The sequence below is a fragment of the Fistularia commersonii genome, chromosome 18, assembly GCF_037954325.1.
Source record: "Fistularia commersonii isolate RoL2024-O1a breed Wild chromosome 18, RoL_Fcom_v1.0, whole genome shotgun sequence".
Taxonomy (NCBI): domain Eukaryota; kingdom Metazoa; phylum Chordata; class Actinopteri; order Syngnathiformes; family Fistulariidae; genus Fistularia; species Fistularia commersonii.
This window is the reverse complement of record NC_141301.1, coordinates 2721013-2745158: the sequence shown is the minus strand read 5'-3', so window position 1 is coordinate 2745158 and position 24146 is coordinate 2721013. Positions and strand designations below refer to the sequence as shown.

The 24146-nt window shown below is 49.8% G+C and overlaps 1 protein-coding gene across 2 annotated transcripts in view; it reads left to right on the top strand.

Moving 5' to 3' along the window:
- fndc3a (fibronectin type III domain containing 3A) overlaps window positions 1-20726 on the top strand; it is a 49512-nt gene extending 28786 nt beyond the window's left edge. For both annotated transcript variants that reach the window (XM_086164140.1, XM_086164141.1), the window contains 23 exons: window positions 2872-2948; window positions 3860-4109; window positions 4486-4782; window positions 5080-5138; window positions 7943-8124; window positions 8199-8258; window positions 8346-8484; window positions 8739-8792; window positions 9826-9950; window positions 10038-10212; window positions 11698-11784; window positions 13676-13814; window positions 15027-15095; window positions 15189-15307; window positions 16300-16405; window positions 16524-16699; window positions 16782-16895; window positions 17999-18148; window positions 18489-18859; window positions 19043-19255; window positions 19377-19543; window positions 19640-19764; window positions 20372-20726. In XM_086164140.1, the coding sequence (XP_086020266.1) occupies window positions 2872-2948; window positions 3860-4109; window positions 4486-4782; window positions 5080-5138; window positions 7943-8124; window positions 8199-8258; window positions 8346-8484; window positions 8739-8792; window positions 9826-9950; window positions 10038-10212; window positions 11698-11784; window positions 13676-13814; window positions 15027-15095; window positions 15189-15307; window positions 16300-16405; window positions 16524-16699; window positions 16782-16895; window positions 17999-18148; window positions 18489-18859; window positions 19043-19255; window positions 19377-19543; window positions 19640-19764; window positions 20372-20710 (3593 nt within the window). In that variant the 3' untranslated portion in view covers window positions 20711-20726. The remainder of the gene's footprint in view (window positions 1-2871; window positions 2949-3859; window positions 4110-4485; window positions 4783-5079; window positions 5139-7942; window positions 8125-8198; window positions 8259-8345; window positions 8485-8738; window positions 8793-9825; window positions 9951-10037; window positions 10213-11697; window positions 11785-13675; window positions 13815-15026; window positions 15096-15188; window positions 15308-16299; window positions 16406-16523; window positions 16700-16781; window positions 16896-17998; window positions 18149-18488; window positions 18860-19042; window positions 19256-19376; window positions 19544-19639; window positions 19765-20371) is intronic.
- Window positions 20727-24146: the final 3420 nt, after the last annotated feature.

The following is a 24146-nucleotide window of genomic DNA, read 5'->3' as shown; positions in this document are numbered from 1 at the left end:
TCAGCTCTGCGCACTGTTTACACTCCCTTCACTTGGGAGATATTGACTGAACTCTTATGCTTCAAGTAGGATTTTGCGAGAGGGAGTATGACACCGGAGCTTTTTTCCCTCCGGAGTCCTAGTGGATGCGATCATCCTTCAGTAGTACTGTACGTTGTTAAAAAAGACATATATTAGCATATTGCACAAAAGTACTACATTGTAACAGTCACTTCACCTCCAAGCTATCGTGTCTTCCGAATGAAGCTGGAGACTGTTTGCAGCCGCTCCCACCGGGTTCAATGGGAGATCAATCAACCAATGGGATCGCAGTAGAGTCAAACAGGAAGTCCATGCTTAAAAAGTTGGCAACTCCAGTGAATGACGGAAATGGAGACAAGTTTGGACCCATAGGCTCTGATCGCAGACCAGCCAATAAGAAGGCGTCGGCATCAGATAACCCAAACCGGCCGTTGACAATAGATGGCCTCTCAAGTCCATTATAATCCCAAGAAAAGATTTTTCGCAACAACAAATTACAGCTATCCTCAAGACAACGCCAGGTCAACAGCTCAGAGTCTCTGCTTCACTTCTTTAAACACCCGTCACACATCCAGCAGTGGTGACTTGACCCCCCCTCTTTTTTTTTTTTTTTTTTTTCTGTTCACCAAATCCCCGACCAACATCGGCAGCTTTTGCGAAAACGGTCACATTCGCTCGGTTCCAGTTCAGTCGGTCAATAGCGGGCCTGGCTTATTTATACTGTCTGAAGCGTGAAGGAGACTTCCAGATATTTCACCCCAGCGCCGGTAAAACCCTGAAAATTGTCCCTGAAAAGAGCCCAGTAGGAGAGCACTTGCCGCAAACTTCAGCCGGTAGACAGCTTACTGAGTTTTAGAACACCAGTGGTATTTATAAAAACACCCCAAAAAAAAACCAAAAAACTAGCATCTTAAGCTTCAGGAAGGTTAGATTTCCTAGGGGGTTTGGGTTCCTCACTCCACCTGACTGTTTCAGTGCAGAGGGAAAACCTCTCCACCCCCCGGGAGGTGGAGTCTGGGCCTGTTTATGGTTGCAAGGGCTGGATTTGGGGATTTGAAAGCCCAGCCTCTGTCTTACTGCAGCCAGTAAGGCAGCCCATCTAGAACGCCCCCTACTTCCTGTCCCAGCACCGACAACATGAAGGAAACACGGTCCCCGAGCGGGTCGCCGGTCGGTGAGTGCGCCGTGGATCATTCCCGCTCCCCACGCTCGTCTAGAGTCTGGTCCCGAGTATTTATGTCCGCGAGAGGAGAAATGTGTGACTTGGCAGGACGGCGCCTCCTCCTCCTCCTCCTCCTCCCTCGCGGGCTTTTTGCTGAGCTGTAACTTCCTCGGAGCAGCGCCGGGAAGGGGAAGGGGGAGGGGGAACGGCCACGCAGGAGGCTTTGCTGTTTCTCAGCACTTTTGCAAAGTGGCTTCCTTGCATTTGCCGGGATTAAAAAAAAAAAAAAAAAAAAAAAAAAGCTTTGTCTGCCTTTTCTGATTCGCAGGTCCTCCCTTTAAATTGATACAGATAACGGACGAGCATGTTGGTGACACGCGGGTCCTTTTTTTTTCTCTCCGCAGCCGAAGCTTCTGACGACGGCGTCATCTCGCCAAGTCATTTTGCGCGTCTTCCACTGCCAGCGACTCCGCACTGTTGGTCTGCAAATGATAAAAAGATTCTTCATTGTAACGCCCCTAAGACCCCCTTAAGAAGCTGAGACTCGACTTACCACGTATCCCTCTTATTGGAAAGATGGCAAATCAATTAAATGCAACAATCAGTGTGTATGTAAAGACTTGATTTTGGAGTTAGATGTTTGCAGATGACATTGCGATCTATAGTGAGAGCAGGTTGCAGGAGGGAGGTATGGAGATATGGAGGCGCTGGCGTCCCTCCTGTTAGAACGCTGGTGGTTTGATTCCCGGCTTGTAAGCTAATGCAACAAACGGTAATTATGCTTAGGCCTGATTTTGGTGTGACGTTTGCAGATGATACTGTGATTCATAGTGAAGGCAGGGAGGAGGCGGTGGGAGGGAGATCCAGAAAGGTGGAGGTGGAGACCTTGGAGAGGAATGAAGGTTAGCCGTAGCAGGACAGAAAACCCAGTTGGTAGAGCGGGCGTCCGTCCAATCAGAACGGCGGCGGTTTAGTTACTGGCTCATAACTTAATGCGACAAATTTTGGAGGATGATATTTGCAGATGATATCGTAATCTATACTGAAAGCAGGGAGCAGGCAAGGGGAAGGAAATCTGTTTTTACATTACATTACATTACATTGCATTTGGCAGACGCTTTTATCCAAAGGGACTTACAATAGAGGACATAGGGACTGCAAATACACTTGCAAATACACGATGCACAGGAAATATAAGCTTGGGTTAGTGAGGTTTTTTTTTTTTTTGGACAGAGACACACAAATGTTCACACACACTGCATAGCCTAACTTGCTGCCAACCTGATCTGGGGCATCAGCGCAGTAAAAAGTCCTGAAAGAGAAACGTTTTTGCCTGTTTCTTGAAGGTTGAGAGAGATGATGCTAGTCTTGTTGCTTCTGGGAGTTTGTTCCACCACTGAGGTAGTAGAACCGAACTGAACTGAACTTTTGGTGGTAAAGTGTCCTCGGGCAAGATAATGAACGCCGAGTCGCTCCCGTCGGCCCGGTTAGCACCTTCGGCACAGCGGATCTGCTGCCATCGGTGTGTGTGTGAATGATCGAGTGTAAAGCGTTTGACGTCACAAGGTGTGAAAGCGCCATCCAAGCATTTGCGACAGACCGATTCGGGTCCAACCCGAGCGCAGATGAAGACGATGATTGGAAGTCGTATGACCTCCCCACCCCTCCTTCTCCATTCCTTCGCACAGGTCCTGCTCAGGTTCCCATGATGTCTCCAAACGGTTCAGTGCCTCCAATCTATGTGCCTCCTGGATACATTTCACAGGTACGTACTCTAGAATATTCCCAGAAAGGTGATAAAGTAACAGCTACTCCGTCAACAGCAACACTCACAACACTACCCGTGTACTTCATCTCCCGCGTACTCGTACCAGCTGATATTTTTCACGGGCAGCGGCATTGTGCGTTCTGCTACCCGGTTGGTTAGTTAGTCGATACACGCATTCGTGATCATCAGTGTGATAAAGGGCGGAAATTGTGGAGTTTGACAGCAAGTCGAGCGGTTCCGTAGCTCTCCTCCATCTGCTAGCGCGACGTCTCAGGAGGAGTACGTGTGCGAGGGTTCCACGGGTAAACCGTTCCCGGTTGAAGGCATCAGCGAGAGAGCGGTCCGGACAGAAAGCTGCGTAGTTTGATTTGAAATTCATGAAATGCTAAAACCCTCCGCGAAAGACCCCTGGAGAAATTTTCCAAGTTCGGTCTGCGACAATTCCATCGTTCGGAGCTAGCGAAAAGCGCTAAAGAACTAATCGCTTTCGTAGCTCGTTGTTTAGAGACGTCTTACATTCGATACGTCATGTAAAGACTATTAACCCTTGAATTCAAACCTCTGGACAATTTACGGTTTCCAATCTCCCGCTGGGACTGTGAGAGAAAAAACACCCAGGGGAGAAGATGCAGACTCCACACAGAAAGGCCTCGCGTTGGACTCCGTCTTACTGTGACGCAGATGTGCAAACCACTGCGCCGCAGTATATTGAAATTTTTCCACCATAAAAGTTTGTGTTGCGTCAAAGAGTAGAATCAGATGGGAATCGTTTGATTGCGGGCTGAAAAACATCTTGTATCTTGGCGGAAATGGAAGAGAACCCATGATTCAGGGTTCTATTCCTGTCTCTCCGGCATCCCAAAAGGCCCCGAGGAGTTCATGTTGTCTGCTCTTTTGTCTCCCATCAGATCATTGAAGAAAACGGAGTGCGTCGAGTTCTGGTTTTACCTCAGCAACCAGAGTTCCACCCGGGGGGCCACTCCCCCCTGCACCACCCTCCGCCGCCGCCGCCCCACGCCCACCTGCCTGCCTTCATCCCGCACCCCGCCATGATGCCACCGCCGCCGCACCTCTACACGGGCATGGCGGGCGGCGTGGGCGACATGAGCTCCCAGTACATCCCCCAGTACCATCCGGCTCACATCTACTCAGAGCAGGGTGAGTCACCAATACCGTCTCCCTTCGCCGTCCGACGCGTTTTTTTGGCAAAAATGACGGTGGGGAAACAGCGGCGATAACCGTGAGGATAAAACACCAGGCACGTTGAATCAAGCGTCACGTTAAAGGATGGAGTCCGGTTTCGAAAATAGACCGGAAGCCGCGCCGTCCTACCGCTCGCGGCGCCTCGGGTAGAATCGCAAATAGAAAAGGGCAGTGATCTGACCCGGCAGCTGTGTCCGGGACAGAAGCAGGTGATGGCGGATCTGGGTCAGCACCCTTTCCCACAAGTACCTGCAACCCTGTGTTTATTCGATTACTTCCAGTACTTTCCCTCATGTAAGCGCCGCCTGTCTGCCCCCCTCCTCCCCAACAGTCTCTACAGATTCCCACTCCCAGCACGGACGCCCGGCGTTCGTCCACAGAGACGACAGGACTAGCAAAATGTACGAGCGACTCCAGAAGAAGCTGAAGGAGCGCCAGGCGGGCGGAGGGGGGCAGGTGAAGGACAGTCCCCCGCCCTCCCCGCAGAAGCAATGCGGCAGCCCCTCGGCGCCGGACGTCCACAACGGCGTGGGAGGAAAGGGACCGGAGGCGGAGCAGGGCCAGGCCGGCCAGGCGGCCGCCAGCCCCGACAAGCAGCATGCTAAGGGGAAGAACGGCGAGCCGGAAGGTAACAGGCCGACGGCCGAAGCTGGATGTACCGCTCCGATTTCGGGGAACGCGTCACAATCCGGGAGCGGCTCGTTAGCCGTAGCGGCGGCTGGGAGCGAAGGATCGGATCGCTCCGCAACCCGACTGCTCATTAGTACCGGAATTTGACTCCGCGGCGCTGCTTTCTAAAGAACCGCCGTCTACAAACACCAGACTTTTCTTTTCAGCCCTCGAGAAAAGAGGGACGCGTTTCCTTCTTCTTTGTCGGTTTCAAACCCTCGCGTGTCCCGCTGTGTTTTCTCCCCCCCCCCCCCAGAGCTGGACGAAGAAGGCCGGGCGCTGCAGGCTCTCCTGAGCACCGTGGCCAAACTGGCGGTGAGTACACACTCGTCACTTAATCGCACGCGCCGGAAATGACGCAAACGCTCCCGCGTCGCTAAACGCTACGTTAGCACCCGCGATGAATTCTCGCCGACGTCCCGCTAACGGAGAGCGCGCCCGGGTTTTCGCGAGGTTTCCTCTGAACCTGGTCAAAGATGACCGCGAGTCCACCTCTGCCGAGAGCACCAGAAGGTGTTGACGTGCGAAAACTTCCGCTGCGGAAGTCGGAAGCGAAAACCGCGTACCGTCTTTTCGATGCCGCGCGAGTTAGTTAACGGACTACGGAGCAAAATATGGGGAAATAGAGGAGCGAGGTCGGCCCCCGGTGGCGGCATGAAGAGGAGGAGGAGGAGGAAGAGGAGGAGGGATTCTTGACCTGATTGAGTTCTCTCGAGTATGAATAGCTCTCGCAGTCTACCTCGAGCTATTTTTAAATCTCCTGAGAACAGGGTGGAACATTGTCAGATTTCACGGCTGACGTCTGCCAAGTCTGTGAAACGTATTTAAAAAAAAAAAAAAAAAAAAACCTGCTCCCATTGTGACATCTGCTTCGGTATTCTGATGATAATTGTAGACTCTGGGAGAAACTGTGTGTGTGTGTGTGTTTGTGGCTGCGATAGCCAAGGGACAAATACACCAGTGCAGTTTTTAATAAACAAACTATAATAACACGTTACAAATAACTTTTCGCGGACAGAATTTCCAAGTTCGCCAGGGAGACGTCGAGGGGATTCGCCTTTTCACAGACGGCGTGACGCTGTCGGCTCGGCGAGCAGGAATTGTAAGTCGCTTTGGATAAAAGCGTCTGCCAAATGCAATGCGATGTAATGTAATGAAAATACGAAACCACCGGGGTGAGAATGGGAGAAACCCCCCCCCTCCGGGTCGGGGATGAGGTCCCACCCCAAAGTGGAGGAGCTCTAAGTACCACGACAGGTTGGCTGATGTCGTCGGGGGTAAAGAAGGATCTGGATTTAGCGGTGGATCTCCGTTCCCACCTCTCTGGTCACTGACAGAACCAGAACACGGGTTCAAGTGACCTCGGCAGGCTCTCCCTTAAAGATAATACAAGGACGGATGCATAGATACGCCATCTATGGACAGATTTACGGTTGCCCTGAAAGTCGGGGGGTTCTGGTTCTACTCCAGTTCCCTCCGTTTGGCTTCTCCACGTTCTCCAGCCTGGGTTCTCTCCAGGTTCTCCGTCTTCTTCCCGCAGCCCAAAAGCGATCAGTGGTTTGTTTATCTTGGTGTGAATGTTTGGATGAGTCCTGTATGTGACTGACAGGTGGCTTGTCCAGGTTAAACCCTGCCTCTAATTCTTAGATTCTCGACTTTTTCCACACCAGTTCCAGACCTTCAGGGTCATGACAGCAGGTTCTCGTCGGACCTCTGGCTACCGACAGATATTCTGATCTTGGAAAACTTTTCGCGGCAGTTTTCAGTCACGGAGTGTCTCTGAGAAAGCGCTAAAAACATCCCAATGTCTTAACTTGCTTGTCAGTTGGGTAAAAATGCAGTGTTTTTCATTTCTTTAGCTTGAACATTCAACCGAAGGGTTTTTAACTATGATAAAAGACAGAATAACAAATGCAAGGTTTTCAGAAATAAAACAAAAATTGGCAAGAGTAAAGATAGCCCTTTATTATCATAACATCTTTTATTTTTCAAAATGATTCACTTTATTTTTTCAGAGAATAGGCTCGCATCGGAACAGGACGTTCTGGGAGTCGATCAGGCAGAAATGTGAGAAACAAAAAACAAAATAAATAGAGTAAAACCCAGCAACAGGCAGTAACCTTGTTGTCCCAATTTAAAAGAATTAATGTTGAATTTGTGAATCTAAAAATGGTTTCTCTGCTTCCTGTGCTGCCAAAGACAGGGGTGTCAAACTCATTTTCACATCAGCATTATGGTTTCCCTCAAAGAGCAACGGTAACAGCACAAATATGGCTAAATGTAAAATGAAAGTAACTATTCCTTAATGTTAAATAAATCTGAATTTATTACTCATTCAAAATGCATTTGCATAGATGTAAAAAAAAAAAATTTTTTTTACTAGTTGCCCTCTTACAAAGCTGGCTTTTACTGTGTTTTTGGATGAGGCTTTCGTGAACGCATTCTGCTGCCCTCGTAGTTTGGCTTTTAATTCTTGGACAATTTGTTGTTTTTCCGAAAGGCTAACCGTGGCATACTTAGTTCCATGTTTCGTGTCAAAATGCCGATCTAGATTGTACTCTTTGAGAACCGACACTGCCTCATAACAAAAAAAGAACGTACCGTTTTTTTCTAGTCGCCTTACCATCTTTCTTGAATCAGCCTTCCATCTGCATCACTTTTTCTCTTTCTCATTTAGGGATCATTTGTGTTTCTCAATTCCGCTTGTTGGATACGCCGCAAAAAATCGGGATGACGTCACTTCGCGGGTAACCTAATCGGCATCAATAGTGGGATATGTAGTTTATGGTCAATTCACGTGTTTGACTTCTTTATTTTAAGACAATCAGACCTTTTAGGAGGTTCTTGTGGACCACATAAAATGACGTGGCGGGACACATTTGGCCCTTGGACCTTGAGTTTGACACATGTGGCCTAAGAGATCTGTGAGAACAGGGGTCGGGGTGGATGTGTTGGTCGGGTGTCCGAGGCCAGAGAGGGGGGGAAGCTGATTGCTCTACCATCCCAAGAAATTTATTTTCAAATTCCTCAGGCCTCGTTGGCAGTGGATCCTTAATTGTCCCTGCCGGCGTTCCGTGGCGCTAACCGGACGGTAACTGGCGGTATGTTCACGTCCGCAGGTGTCGGAAATCCAGGCCAGGGGCGCCACGGTGAGCTGGACCGAGCCCGCCGGGCCAGAGGGCGAGACCAGCGGCGGGGATGACGACGGCGCCGACGCCGACCGCGCCTTCCCCGGACCCCTCAGCTATGAGGTCTCCATCTCGTTCGCCGGCAAAGACGGGAAGTACAAGAGCGTGTACTGGTGAGCCCCCCCCGCTGGCGTGACGCAACAGATGCTGTCGGTCGCTTTCAAATAACTCCCCTTCTTCGACGCAGTGGCGACCAACTAAGTGCAACTTTAGAAAACCTCCGACCAGCAACGGACTACCACGTCAGGTGGGTTCCACTCCGCTCCTGGGTTTTCAAAAGCAGGGGTTATTTCCTTACCTCTCTTGCCCCCTGTCTCGCCCCCGCCACCCCCAGGGTCCAGGCCGCCTGCAAATGTTTACAGGGAAGCCCATCCGAGGCCGCCAGCTTCACCACGTTGAGCTGCGAGCCCGATCCTCCAAACCCTCCCCGGAAGGCCAGCGGGACCAAGAACACCCTGGTCCTCCAGTGGAAGGTAAAGGCTCGGAGGGTTTCCTCCGTTTGGCGTAATGGTCAGGGTGAAAAAGTAGCTCCCAAGTGCCGTCGCCAGGTAGACCTAAGTGAAGGGTTTGTCGGGAACCCCTCCCTGGAGAAGCAGCAGAAGATGGATGGATGGATGGAAGAAGTTTCTACAGAGCTGAAACAACCTGGATTTACCAGTAACGCCAGAAACGGTAGCAGTCGGATCAGTGCGTATGAGTCGCGGTGACGATGTGTGTCCCCCCTCAGGCTCCATGTGACAACGGTTCCAAGATCCAAAACTACATTCTTCAGTGGGATGAGGTGAGTTTTCCACCTTTTTAACCCCCGGGGGGAAAAAAAAAAAAAACACGTTGGCTTTACGTCGAGATCCGTAGGATCTGATGATCTGAACAACCAAAAATAGTCATGGGGGCAGAGTCACAAATACGGCGTCTCCAGAATGATGTGAGGAAATAGTTTTGTTGGTTTTCAGAAGATGATGTTTTCGGAGATGATGTTCTCTCTAAAAGCCTGGAACGATTACCATCATGGTTGCCAATTAGATCGTGGATACGTCGATCCCTATCCATTTTAGCCAACATGGCTATCATTAGTTTTTAAGACAGAGGACCTAAGGCAAGGGTGGGCAATTATTTTGGCTGGTGGGCCGCATGTCTTATTTCATTTTTATGCGCGGGCCAACTTGGTACCATGTAAATCGAACAAAATGAAAATTTCATTTTAATTATTTACATTTTTTGGCATTTTATTTCTTTTTTTACTTTAAAATCATGAATAATCATATAAATGTACCGACATCATTTTATTTGTAATCATCCATACAAAATTAAACAAAGGGGAAAAAATAAGGAGTTTCTAAATTCAATATTGATTGAAAATTCTTCTTAAAATACCGTATTTTCACGACCATAAGGCGCACATAAAAGTCAAAGATTTTCTTCAAAACGTGCGGTGCGCCCTATCGTTCAGTGCACCTTGTGTGTGTGTGTGTGTGTGTGTGTGTGTGTGTGTGTTGTTGTAAGGCGGAAGTAGTAGAGGACACCATGAGAACGTTAAAGGGGAAAGCGTGGCCGTGGATTGTATACAAAACCCGCGCCCTATCATTTGGTACGCCTTATGTGTGTGTTAAATACAATAATGGCACACATAACCGAGATTGCGCCTTTTAGTAAGGTGCGCCTTATGGTCGTGAAAATTCGGTATTAAAAGAAAATAGTTTGGCGGGCCGTATAAAAAAGGTAAACGGGCCGGATGTGGCCCGCGGGCCGTAAAATGCCCAGGTCTGAGCTAAGGCGTGTTTGCTGATGTCGGACCTGCTACGTTTCCTCCCCAGGGGAAGGGCACCGGTACCTACGAGCAGTGCTACTACGGACCGCAGAAGCAGCACAGAGTGACCAAACTCTCACCCGCCTCCAGATACTCCTTCCGCCTGGCAGCCAAAAACGACATGGGCGTCAGGTAAGAACGCTGGACGCCCCCCTTGTCTTGCTGTCCCACGTTTCCATCAAGGGTTTCCATCACCTCCTACCCCTCTCCTCCCCTCAGCGACTTCAGCGACTCGGTGGACCTGTTCACCTCGTGCAGCGTGCCGCAGCCGCCCCAGCCTCCGGAGCTGCAAATGGCCGGCGTCACCTGGCTGTGCTTGAAGTGGCACCGACCCGCCAGCTCGCCGAAGGAGGACGACATCTACTACATCCTGGAGATGGAGGAGGAGGGCTCGGTATAACTCGGCGCCCGGTGCACGTTCAAGCCAGATTCAGATAAAGAGAGAGCTTTAACATCATGCTAGCGCTACAGTTTAGCGCAGGGGTCGGGAACCTTTTTGACTGGGAGAGCCGCAAAAGCCAAATATTTCTCGATATATTTCATCGAGAGCCATATGGTATTTTTAACGCACAAAAGGTGAAATACGTCTTACTTTTAATGCGACCTCTGGCGCTGAATGGATTTGCTCTAAGTGCTGCTTTGTATTTGACCGTTTCATCTATGCAATTTGATCATAGCATATTAGACGTACCGCGGATCCAAATGCAAATTCCTCTGTCCACGCAGCCTGGAATGCACGGTAATCTTTTTTTTTTTTTTTTTTTTTTCTTTGTCGCCATCTTTTCCGTTACGAGGGTTGATGCGGATAAAGTAGTTGGCTATTTGATCAAATTAATTTCCTCACCTTTACAATGACCCAGACGTGCTCGGAAGCTAATGGTTCCCAACCCTACCGACAGGTGACCCGTGAAATTTATCTTCATAACTAATATCTGTTTACTTTAAAATGACACAGTATCATGAAGAACTCTTCTTCTTCCTTCGGCTTTTCCCTTCAGGGGTCCCCACAGCGAATCGACTTTCTCCATCTAACCCTAAAACTATTATGAAGAAATATGACGAGTATTTTAAACTGATTTTTTCTTTTTCAACTCAAAATTGTCTGGGAGCCTTATGGTGTCACCAGAAGAGCCATATATGGCCATAAACTTCCCTTTTTTTTTTGATGGAGAGAAAACAAAAGGAATTAAAAGAGCTAGTGAAGAACACGTTCTTTAGTAACTTAAACGCCAAACACCGCCGCTATTCAGTTGCCTTGTTTTCTGGAACGTCAATCCGACCCTTTGTGATCAGCTTTGTGCACCGCTTGCCGCTTTTTCATGTGCATATTAGCATAACGGTGTAATCGACAAACGCTCATGGGTTCCGTCACAGGGCGACAGATAAACGCACGCGTTTGAAAATACTGGGTGTGAGAGTCTTCTCCGTGGAGGATCTCATCGGACGCGGCTCACGCTCGTCGTCCCGGCGCCGCCGCTCTCTTCCACCCCGTCTGCAGCCAATGAGATTGTTGCATTTTTTTTTTTTTTGGCAGGTCAAGCGCGAGGCCTTGGCCGCACGGTTCAGACCCGCGTCCAGCGTAGAGTCAACAGAGATGTGACCGCGGTTGAACTCGCCTCGGGAAGAGCTTTTCCGCGGAATCCGGCAATTATAAATCTAAAATCGATGCGCGTGTTCTGAAACGGGGTGCTGATTATTTTAAAAAAAAAAATTTTTTTTTCAATTTTCCTTTTTTTTTTTTTTTTTTAAACCCCAAATTGAAATTTTTTTTTTTTTTTAATCAAAACTAGAAAAATCCTATTTCCGAGCGCCGTCCGAGCGCCCAGACCATGTAGCTTCCCCGTTCCGCGGCTCACCCCTTCCTTTTGTCTGTTTTCAGGGCTACGGCTTCCAGCCCAGCTACGACGGCGAAGAGCTCTGCTGCACCGTCAGGAACCTCCACCGGAGCACCAAATACAAATTTCGGGTAAATCAGAATTGACCCCTAGGTGTGTGCGATATGTGTTTTACTGAGCGCCGCTTATGTTGCGGGGTGCAGCTCATGGCGCCAGGAACGCCGGCCGCGAGTAATTTGATTTTCTATTATAAAAAAAAATTAATCAGATTAACAGCAAAACACCCACGTTCTGCTTCGTCTTTGCCCTATTCCCATGCCGCCGGCGTATACGTCTGGCTCCGCGCTGACGCCGGAGCAGAATAGAAATATCACGGGGTATTAATTGCAATCGGCGACGGCGTGTTTATTTTCGCCCTCTGGCGCGGCGCGGCATCCGCCGGGTCAGACGACACGCGGGCCACTCCGGGCCTCGCACTCCGCTCATTATCGATTTCTCTCACCTTCAGAGCCAGAGGAGACGTCCAGAGCCACTCCGCCTTGCTACTTTTGATTTTTTTATCTTTCTTATATTTTTTACGCTCTCAGAGCAGCCATTTATTCCTCTCTCTCTCTCTCTCCGCCGTCCATACGGATACCCCGCCTCGCCTCCCGGCGCCGTGCAGGCCTCGCGTGGATGAGCTGCTCCCAGCCGGCTCGTGCAGATTTCCACATTATTATAGACGTGCCGAGAGCCTCTCTCTCTTCGATCGCCCTCTTTTGTCAGGCGTCTCAGCAGCTTTGTCTCGGGCGTCATTCGGCGGAAAGCAGGAGCCCGTCGGTGTTTTGTGCACTGCATTCACGCAGATGAATAATGACGTGTAATCAGCGCGGCAATTACAATGGGATCCTCTTTGGGCCGTGTGTATGTATGTATGTGCGTGTGTGTTTGTGTGTGTGTTCTGCTATAGACACGATGCAGAGTCAATGGCTTCCCGGCGTGTTTCGATGCTCGATTTTTACTCAACATTTCGTGTTTCCGGCCTGCGGCTTAAACTGCCTGCGCTCCATCTGAATCGGCGGCGCTCGCTTCTATTTCAACTGACGCTGGCGGCGTTGAACCCCAGAGGAGCACGTTTCCGATGGGACGGTTTGACCGAGGTCGTCTCAGTCGCAGTCCTCCTTTCCTCTCCCGGGTCCCATAAGTCGCTTTTCCACTGTAGGAACTGTTTGCAATTCCTTGAACCTTTTCAGGGACTAGTTTCTTTGTGCTTTCATACAGCAGAGGAACCAACTCAAGGTGCTTGGTGGGACTCATAAGCCAGGTCCATTAGCAGATACTTCTTGCAGACCATTTTTAAAAACTATGGTGGTCACTGGTCAGATCATTTCTTGCAACAATATTGCACAGAAGCTGCAAGAAATAGAGCGATGAAGAGTTTTTTTTAGCCTGCTACACCTTAGAGGGTTTTCCAGGGCTGCGGAGGAACCTGAACTTTTTGGAGTTAGCTAATGGCTAATGGGGCTCTTCACACAGCAAAGCATTGCAGGGAGAAGATAAAAACACCTCAACCCACCAAATCTAAAAGCGGAGGAGGCTAGTTCCCAGAACCAGATTTGCGCTGGACACTTTTCTGCGATGCGGCCATTGGCTCGTTGGTTGTGCAATTACTGTGATTTCCAGACCATAAGCAGCTACTTTTTTCACAACGCCGCTTAAACAACATTGTTGTTGATTTATGGATTTTTTTGGGGGGGCTAACAAGCTTCATGCCACCAAAACATTTAGCCTCCTCGCATTATTATAAACTCTTTCTCCGGTATTTAATTTTAATTTTTTATTTTTTATGTATTTTATATCTCATGTTACATCATGGACACCTGTGGCTTATAAACAAGTGCGGCCTTTATATGTACCCACGTATGTATTTATTTATTTGTAGCCGGCGCGGCTTATATTCAGGTGCGCCCAATCGTCCAGAAATTACGGTATAAACCAAGAAGAAGCGAGAGGCCCTCCCTGAATCGACGCTCTTCTCTCCAGGTGGCCGCTTACAACACGGAAGGGAAGAGCAACCCCAGCCCGGTGGTGGAGTTCATCACGCTCCCGGACCAGCCGGGCTGCCCCTGCAGGCTCTCCGTCAGGGGGAGAGTCCTGCCTCACAGCTTCAAGATGGCCTGGGGTGAGCACATCCTTCCTCATCACCGCCCTCGCGCCCCCACACCGTCCTGTTATTATCCTCCCGCCAGACAGTGAAATTATTTTGCACGAAAAGCTTGACATTTCCAGGAGTCTGCGCCGCCAGACAAATGCCACTCCCGGGCGAATTCGGGCGGGCCGTGCAGACGTTTCACCCAAAGTTGTGCCGCGAACGCCCCCTGAGGTGACAGGAGCGTAGTTTGGAGGGAGGAAAAAAAAAAAAAAAAAAATCACGCTACATTTATTTATTGATGAGTTACGAGAGGTCGGAGGCGGAACAATGTTGTGTTATCACGTCGGGGCTGATGTGAATTTCTTAGCTCAGTAAACAGCTAATTGGGCTGAAACGATTACCAATTTGGGATGATTTTCCAGACGGAGCAAAAGTGCACGCCGAGTTTCAGAGGACGTGCACGGGTCTGCCGCTCAGACAGTCGAGTCGGATATTATTTCCGCGGCTCCAGATCCCGACCCACTTGTCTGATGACACTGTCCATCTAGAGCAGATCTGGACCACACTGTAAGATTGACAGACCAACATCCATCCAGGAATGAACATGCCTTTTATTTGGCTGACAAATAAAAGGCACGTTCAATGTGTGCAACCATCTGCCTTGACCAGAAGTACTATCCTTTTAATAGTAGTCAAAAATAGGAATTAGACACTGCTGTAGATCGAGCCCAAGGACGCAGGAGACGACATGAGAGCGCTATCGTCTGTTGAATAAGCTGGGAAGACAGAAGCGCATCGTGGGATTTCTCCAAGCAGTGCTGCCTTGGACGGATCCCGGGTCAATCTGGGCGGCCGTCTGCCTCCATCAGTTGGGGTAGAAAGAGAGCAAGATGGCGGTTGGAGGGTCGGGGGGGGGACAGGCACGAATAATAACAGTAGCGCTAACAGCTACATGCTAATAGCTGACATTTTGCTTCAATACAATTAAAAGAAATTGCGATGGTGGACGCCCATCGAGATGCCGCTGTAGATCGAGCCACGCCCTCCAGGGAACCTGTGAAATTAGAGAGCCCAGGTGTCGGGAAATAAGACGGTATGAGGGTTAGGATGAGAGAGGTGCATCATGGGATAACGCTCAGCCGACGGCAGCAGGGGCTAGCCTAGTGCTAACTGTAAGCTTGCGCTGAAAGAACAGAGAGGGGAGGTCATGGTGTTCATCACTCCTTTTGTTTGTCCATCCAGAACCTCCTAAAGAAAACGGCGGCGCAGAAATCACAAAGTACGTGGTGGAGCTTTCGGAGGGCCCGAGCGGTAAGTTCGTTTCCGGGTGGAGCGAAGCCGGCCGGCCGGCGGCGGCAGAGACGGTTTTTCAAGTTTTGTCCCCCGATCTTCGATCCCGTCGAGGTCTGACATGGGCGCCGGTGTATTCGGGGCCGGCGCTGGAGCACGTGTGCGACGGCCTGAAGCCCGGCTGCTCCTACCAGACACGGGTCTACTGCGCCAGCGACGGGGGGCAGAGCCTGGTGAGTCACCTGGTTGCACCAAACACACTCACACACACACACACACAGATGCATCCGTGGTCTTGGGAATTGGAGAAAATGGGGGAGGCTTAAAGCTGCACCTGTTTATCCACCGCGAGGTCCGGCCAGACCGGCCAAATTTAATACTTGGCACGTTTCGTATGGCCCCCGCCGCGTTTCCCGAAAGTCTTAAACACCACCCCGCCTGCTTCGTCGCAGCCGTCGACCCGGGCCATTTCTCTCCGGGGTGAAAACCCAGACGAGCGAAGTAGTGAGGTGCCGTCGGAGTTAAACTGTCCTCTCGTCCGCTGCTGAATCCATATCCAGCTTTCCGGTTGTAAAACCGCCACCGTCCACGGTGCCTCTCACTGTCACTCCCCATCAGACGTCCGAACCTCTTCCTTAAATAAACCCGCTGCAATAATAACAAGATCACGGGTGATCTTTGTCACGTGTGAGGTGTTTATTACACGTCCTCTTGTTTCCTCCTTGCCTCGTCACACTCAACTGACTGATGGAGGTGGAAATCCAACAAATGAAACAAACAAAGGAAACTGCCCTGAGAAAGACCTTCCTACAGTCTATCACCCTTATTGTTGTTATAATTATATCAGTATTGTTTAAAATCAAACCTGACAATGAAGGATCTTCCCCAGTAAAATAATCGCCACGAATCCACGCGTTGTCCGATCACACACACACACACAGACGTTTTCCTTCAATTATCCCATTTTCACAGTTGCTCTACATTACTTTCCCCCGACAGCTCGTGACGGGGACTGCAAAGAAAAATGACTCACGGTCGGCGGCGCAATGTGACACGAGCCTCACGTGTTTGCCATTTTCCGTGCCCGTTGAAATTCAAAAACAAAAAAAAAAAAAAAAAAAAAGCATGGGGATTCAAGTTTTTTTTTTTTTTTAAACACCTGAATCTTTATGGTAATCGGCCAAAAAAGGGAACATTTGCATGATGCATTGTCCGTCCTCCCAAGCTGTCGGAGACCCTGCAGGTCCAGACCCCCGCCGTGCCCCCGGGGCCGTGCCCGCCCCCTCGGCTGGTGGGCAAACCCAAAGCCAGGGATCTGCAGCTGCGCTGGGGTGAGTCATTGGGATCCGCGTGGGCTGATCTCAACCGACTTCTCCGTCCAGTGAACTCGCCGGAGCCGAGTCGTCCTCGTCTCCGTTAAACTTTCCTTTTGTGATCCCGTACCTCCAGGTCCGCCACAGGTGGACGGAGGAAGCCCGGTGTCCTGCTACATCCTGGAGGCGAGCGGGCCGCAGTCCGAGGAGGTTAGGGAGGTGTACCAGGGCGGCGAGCTGGACTGCTCCGTGGGAGGCTTGCTGCCCGGCAGGACCTACGGCTTCCGGCTCAAGGCGGCGAACAAGGCCGGGGTGAGGACGTGTCGGCGTTAGCGCCGAAGACGCGGCGCCGCGGCTGACTCACGCTCCGTTCTCCCTTCTTGCGCGCCCACAGTTCGGGCCCCTCTCGGAGCGATACGAGGTCACCACCGGCCCCGGGGCGCCCGAGCAGTGCAAGGCGCCGTCCACCGTGTGCAAGTCACCCAGCTGCGTGGTGGTGAGCTGGGAGGTGAGAAGACAAAGACGTTAATTGATGATTAAGAATCGGATGCGATTGTCCGATGAGGTCCTTCAACATCCTCTTGTCTGCATGTCCAAGTGAACCTCAAGTTGCTCCCCACGGTCTGGTTAGCGGCCGCATGGCAGCTCTGCAACCATCTTTGTGTACGTGTGTGTGAATGCAATCTAGCAGAAAGCGCTATGAAACCAGGTCTGGACCACCTCTCTCGGAAGTGATCTACAGATCCCATATCAATGTAGAAAGAGAGGTTAGGTGGGCCGGGCACACATGATCTACAAATAATGCCAGTACCGCTAACAGTCACACGCTAATCGCTAGCGTGATACAATACTACGTTTGATCGCCATAAAGAAACAAAACTAGATCAAGCCACACCCCTGCGGGAACCTGCTAAACAAATCAGGAGAAGATATAATGTTTTCATCATGGGCTGATGGTAGGAAGAGTGGAGGAATGAGAGCGGTGCGTCATGGGATATCCTTCAGCAAAATAAGCCTCCGGCAGCAGCAGCTACCAGCTAGCTGGGCGCTAATGACAAGCGTTCCCAAAAAGGCCAGACTTAAGCCTGTTCTCAATCAGAGAGGGTAAAGTCTGGAAGATGGTTCTGTGAGGGAAAACAAACCAGCGGGTACGGCGTCCGTTACCTGGGCAACGAGATAAAGGAAGTAACATAAATGTTGTTGCTAATGGGGCGCTAACACTGTCAGTAAGTTAGAAAATAATGTGAAACCCGTGACCCCCTGTTTGGAAACAGGATTGGACCAGGCGGACGAGCCGGGCGTCAAATCTGCCTGTATTTTCCAGAGACGGAAGAGTCTTCGCTCTTTTGTAAATGAAAATGACTGTTAATAAAAGATTACGGGGGAAGTTTTACGGCCCTGTCTGTCAAATTAACATGATGAGAGAGCACGCACACACGCACACACACACACACACAGAGGAGTCTCTTTAGCGCCTGCTCTCACAAAGTGAAAACAATCCAGCTGAAACCTATTATCAGTCAAAGCAGAATATTCCCCCGTCTCGAGGGGATCCTCAAACAGAACTGGATCTTCTGCGCTCACTCTCCCTCTCCGTCTTCCTCCCGCCAGGCACCTCATTGCAACGGCGCCGCGGTGACGGATTTCCGCCTGGAATGGGGCGCCGCCGAGGGCAGCATGCAGGTGTGCTACAGCGGGACGGCGCTCGGCCACGAGATGAAGGGGCTGCTGCCGGCGACCAACTACTTCTGCAGGGTGCAGGTGAGAATCCGCTTCCCGCGAAGTCACTGCTCGTCGCCGGGCGCGATCTCCGAAACCCGAATCGTCGAGCAACTTTATTTTCCAAGGGGTTCCAGAAAAGTGTACGTCTCACCCCATCCATGATTTTAAGTGTTTCTACTAGATTTTCCACAAACACTATTCTCACAGAAGTACAATTCAGAGTTTTGAGTGATATTTTTAGTGAAAAGACGGAATATTCACCTGTGACCTGTTGAAACCTCAGTGGGTTGTTTGCGTCAGAGCTCCCCCTAGTGGTGAATTGCCGGTATTGCACACGTCCGATTTTCTGTCTCCTGACCGGCGTCCCGCTGTGTCGCAGGCCGCCAACGCCGCCGGCGTGGGGCCCTTCAGCGAGGCGGTGCTGTGCCAGACCCCCTGCTCGGTGCCCGCCGCCGTCAGCAACATCTACACGCTGAAGGAGGCGGAGATGCAGCGGTACGGGGCCTCGCCAGGTGCGGAGGACGAGGACGACGAAGAGGAGGAGGAGGAGGAAGAAGAGGAGGAAGGGGGGCGGCAGCCGGCGCCGCTCTACTCGCCGTCCACCTGCGTGGGCATTTCCTGGGACCCGCCGTGCGATCACGGCTCCGAGATAACGTCCTACCTGATCGACCTCGGGGAGCGGCAGCCCATCGCTGTCGGCCCCGTCACCAGGCACGTCATCCAGCATCTGCAGCCCGACACCAGCTACAGGTGAGGAGGCGCCGTTTTTCGAATTTCAGGCTTTTTACCGGTTTGTTACATCCTCCACTCCTCCTGGTTCATATTGGGACTCTGGCCACCGCCGTCAGTGTCGTAGCAGGGTACTTTGAACCAAACAACTTCATCAGCTGGTCATTAGCGCGCTAACATCTGTTTTGGGCGCCGTCGTCGTAGGATCCGGATCCAGGCTCTGAACAACCTGGGGCCGGGGCCCTTCAGTCACACCTTCAAGCTGAAGACAAAACCGCTGCCGCCGGCGCCGCCGCGCTTGGAGTGCACCGCCTTCAGCCACCAGACCCTCCGGCTCAAGTGGGGCGACGGCCCGGCCAAGGCCGCCGCCTCGGATGCGGCCCAGTATCAGCTGCAGATGGGGGACAAGAGCGGCAGGTCGGTTGCCAACCGGGGCTTCGGGGGAAAGGATGCCGATCGGCGGTACCTCACATCTGTCCTTCTGATTTGCTTAATTTATTTTATTTTTTTTAATTATTTCCTCTCTCCGTCGTTTCAGATTCGTGTCCCTGTACAAAGGGCCGTGCCACACACACAAAGTCCAGAGGCTTAATGAGTCTACCTCCTACACGTTCCGCATCCAGGCCTTCAACGAAGCGGGCGAAGGGCCCTTCTCCAGTGTTTACACCTTCACCACCCCGCGCTCCCCCCCGGCTCCCGTCAAAGGTAGAGTCGCCCGCCGCTGACGCCATCCGCGACCCCCCCCCCCCCCCCCTCCATCCCCCGGTAACGCACCGCTAACTTAGTTTCCCGACCCCTCAGCCCCAAAGGTGGAGCGCGTGGACGACACCTCCTGCGAGGTGACATGGGAGGCCCTGCTGCCCATGAGGGGCGACCCTGTGATCTACACGCTGCAGTTCATGATGGGGAACTCAGAGTTCAAACAGGTACACGGGCGCCGCTCGCCGTTCATCGCCATTCCAGACCGCCATTCGGACGCCGTAGGCTGCTAAGTTTCTCGCTCCGCGACAGTTGTTGATCTAACCGGTGTCGCACCACAGGCCGGTGCCCTCCCCCGCTTTGGTTTGCCTCCACCAATGCCCATGCTGAGGGCTAACGCTAGCTAGCTTTCACTTCCTGTTTGTTCACATGGTCATTTTCCATAGCAGTGCCGGCACCAGAGAAAAGGGCGTGCTGCAAGGGATCGCGATGCTTGCTATCATGCGTTGCTATCATGTGGCGCCATGCGTTTGTAGCTCCGCCCCTTTTTTGGGAAATTGAAAAACAGGCAAAGAGCAATGAGCGTCACTGTGGGAGGGATTCAAATCGGTTCAAACAACAAGCCTCCTTATTTGTGCATCCAGCCTTGACCCCGACACCCAAAACTGATCACACACACACACTTGAGCAGTGAGGATAATGGTGTTTTAGCTTATATCATGTAGCTTCATGGGTGTTAGCGGGTTGCAGAGGTGGAGGTTCGCCTCTGGAGCTTCTGTGAGACATACAACTCCACCTGTCTGGTCCCTCACAGCTCCTCCTTCCTGTTCGCAGGCCTACAAAGGCTCCGCCTCCTCCTTCCAGGTCCAGAACCTGCAGCCCAACAGCGACTACCGCTTCAGGGTCTGCGCCATCCGGCAGTGCCAGGACGCGCCCGAGCTGAGCGGCCCCTACAGCCCCACGGTGACGCTCTCCTCCCAGCGGAGCGAGGCGTCGGCGGCGGCGGGGGCGGCGGGCGGCCCGGCGGCGGGCTCAGTGTCCAGGGCCGGCGGTGAGCCGGGCCGGGCGGCACGCAGCCTGACGGACGAGCAGTGCGCCTTCCTGCTCCTGATGGTGTTCGCCGTCATCGCGATCCTCATTGCTTTTGTCATCCAGTACTTTGTCATTAAATGAGCAGTGTGCACCCCAAGCTGCAGGGTTATAGCTTTATTCTCCCCTCTCTCTGTCTCCCCCCCCCCTCTCTCCCTCTCTCTCTTCCCTTTTTTTTTTTTTTTTTTAATTTGTATTTCCTGTTGTTGTTTTTTTTTTCCTACGGTTATGTTTTTTTTTGTTGTTTTTTTTTTTTTCACGTCGTCAGCAGTCCCCATCAGCCACCCCTGGGGGGCCGTGGGAGGAGGGGTGATTAATGGCGGCTGAGACGACCGATCCGGCGCCCTTAATACCGTCCCGACCCCCTCCTTTTTTCCCCTTCGCCCTCCGTTAACCTGTCCCGACGCCGCCCCTCTTCCACTCGGGTCTCGTCACCATCCGCTTCCTGCGTTGTAAGGATAGAGCCGGGGATGTGGTTTATTTTTCTGGTTTTGGGGGGGGGTAAAGGGGGCTCACGTGTTTCTGATTATACACACTCAGTATATATATGTGTATAGAAATAGTCTTTATTTATATTTCCAGTCACGTGTCCAGTATGAAACTCGTTTTTTTCTGGTTTTGATAGACGTTGTTCCAAAACTAGTATGTAGGTGTGTCGTTAGCCTTAGTGCTATTTTGATCCCGGGACGTGGTGGGCCAGTTGTTTGCACAGCGGTGTGTGTGTGTGTGGGAGGGTCAAGCGAGTGTGTGTCTGTGTGTGTGTGTGTGTGAGATCAGATTCTCTTATGTAGTTTGTGCCACAGAGGTACACGGCAGGGAGGGGCTGCAGGGCCAGGTTGAAGGGGCTCAACCCCCCCCTCCTGCTGGATTTTTAAATCGGGGGGGTCTTAGGGGAAGAGAGGAAGGCGGGGAAGCAGAAAGTCCATTTAGCACTTTCCGAAACCTTTATCCTTTTTTTTTTTTTCTTTTTCTTTTTGATGATCAGAATGTCGGAGGATGCAAAAACGACTGGAGAAATGTTCGGTATATTTTTGTACAGAGGGGGGAGAGAAAAAAAAAAAAAAGTTAAAAAAAAAAAAAAAAATTAAAATTAATGTTAGAAAATAAAGAGAAAACCAAACTAACAGTGAAGTAATTTTTTTTTTTTTTTTTTTTTTTTTTTTTTTTTTTTTTTTTTTACTATCACGTCTTTCCATCATAGCTCCTTTCTACAATCAACCGGTTGCTTTACTCCCAGATAATTGCTCAGCACAATAATGTACGCTTACCTATTTTATTCTTATATTTATCCTTCCCGGTAATTTAAGTTTGTTTTTTTTTTATTTTTGGCACCTTAGTGGACGAAAAACACCTCGACTGTGTCTTGTGATGCATTTCCCCTTTTTATCCCTTTTCTCTCCGTGCAGAGCGGGGCGGCGGGGGGTTTGTCGTTCTGCCCGTGTCACTGAAGCAGCTCAGCGAGGAGAGAGCGAGCGAGGGAGGAAGAGAGGGAAAGAGGGAGAGAGGGAACGAAAACGGAAGTAGGTAGCTGTTGTTTCAGAGGCCTTAACTGGAAAGGAGAGAGGGAGAGAAAAGTGGGATTTTTCTCTTTATCTTGGTGTTTCTTAGCGTCAGCGACACCTTTTCGTAGACCTTCGTGACCCCGCGAGTAGTTCTGTGTGTACTCTTTGTGTATTACTTTTCCCTTTTTATTTTTTACTTCTTTGTTGTCGGGGAGGGGGGGCGGGGGGTTACACGTGTGAAGTATATGTATATTTTTTTTAAAATAATACTACCGAAGTAATATAAGTACTCAAGAGAAAATAATAGAGCCCCATCACGTACTTCCCCCACCGCCTCCCCTTCTGTATTCATAGCGGAGGGGCGGGGAAAGTGTTAGAATTAAATAAAATGGGTGAGATCATGAGAAATTGCAGGTACCGTGGAAAAAAAAAACAAAAAAAAAAAAAAACAATGTCTCATACGATGACACATTCTGGTTTTTTCGGACGTCTCCTGAACGCCTCCCCCTCTTTGTCGCATAAAAGAAGAATTCAAAATTCCTATTTTTGATAGTGATTGCAAACGTGTGTGCCATTTTATCACCTCTTAAGCCCTGGACTGGGGGGGGGAGGGAGGTTCAGAAAATGCTTGGAAAAATTAAAAAAAATAATAAAAAAATAAAAACAAAGTGTATATATATATATATATATATGCACAAAAGCAACGGAAAGACCATTTTTATGTAATTTTAATGTTTGCAGTTACCTCATACACCGTACATTCCAAAACGAGAATTTGTTATACTCTACATACTACCAGACATATCACTTTAAAAAAAAAAGGTTTAAAAATAAAGAAAAAGAAAAACAAAAAAAAAAAAAAAAAAAAGAAATGTTCGTTATGGGGAAAAATGTATAATCATAGAAATGTATTTAAAGTGTATCTGTATAGCCATGATATCGACAAAGGATCCATGCACAATAAAAGATTTATAATTCTTATCCACCTCGGGTTGTTCTTGTGTCGTATCACTGTTATAACACCCGGATTGCTGTTTTGTGTGTCATTAAATGCTGTCTCTGTCTCGAAGCCCATTACTCACAGTAGATATCGGCTTTTTTTTTCACCAATGTCTTCGCTCATTTTCCAAATAAGTCGACTTATTAATCACCTGATCACTCAGTTTTCATTTCAGAGCGTAACTTTAGGAGGAGCGGCAAGACGTCCTGGACGTGGCCTCCTGGTGCCAAGGATTCTTCTATACTCTATTCATTAAGTCAACTTTAAGTCATTTTCAAGTCATTAAATAGTGACACAAATAGCTTTGTCTGCTCTAAATATCCCGATTGTTTCAGCTTATCTGACCCCACCAAAAAAACATCAGAATGAGACAAACAATGTAAGTTTTATTTAGAGTTCCAACTCATTTATATACACAGTGGACCCTCGCTATTTTTCTGGTTTGGTTTTCACTCCAACGCTGCTTCACAGATTTGAGCATTTTTTTCGAGATGAAGAAAGAAGGAAAAACAGTAAAAAAAAAAAGGAAAAAGGAATAATAATTAAACTAAAATTCATTTTGTAATATCAATAAATTACAAGATCTCCTTTGCTAAACAAAGTTACCCACCATTGCAAACTCGCTCCTACCATGCAGAATAAGATTTGCTAGATAGATCTGTACTCGCCGTGCTATTGGCTGATTGAGCATGTTGTTCCACTCCTCATTCTGATTGGTTTGCGGAGAGAAGCAGCAGATCTTGTAGGTTGTGCCCAGCATACAAGTCCTGCTCCACTTTGCTGCTCTTCGCATAAGTGCGAATACTATTCACTTTGTGCTATTTAGTTTGTGAAGATTTCTTGAATTTTTTTTTGCGGTACCCCCCGAAAAGTGAGGGTACACTGTATATCTATATCTGCATGTATCTAATATCTATATATTTATATATAAAGTAAATTAGGATCTTGCTGGGTCGAAGGTCAAAGGTCATAGAGGTGCACACATGTTAGTAATTGTTGATTCTCCAGTAGGGTTTCT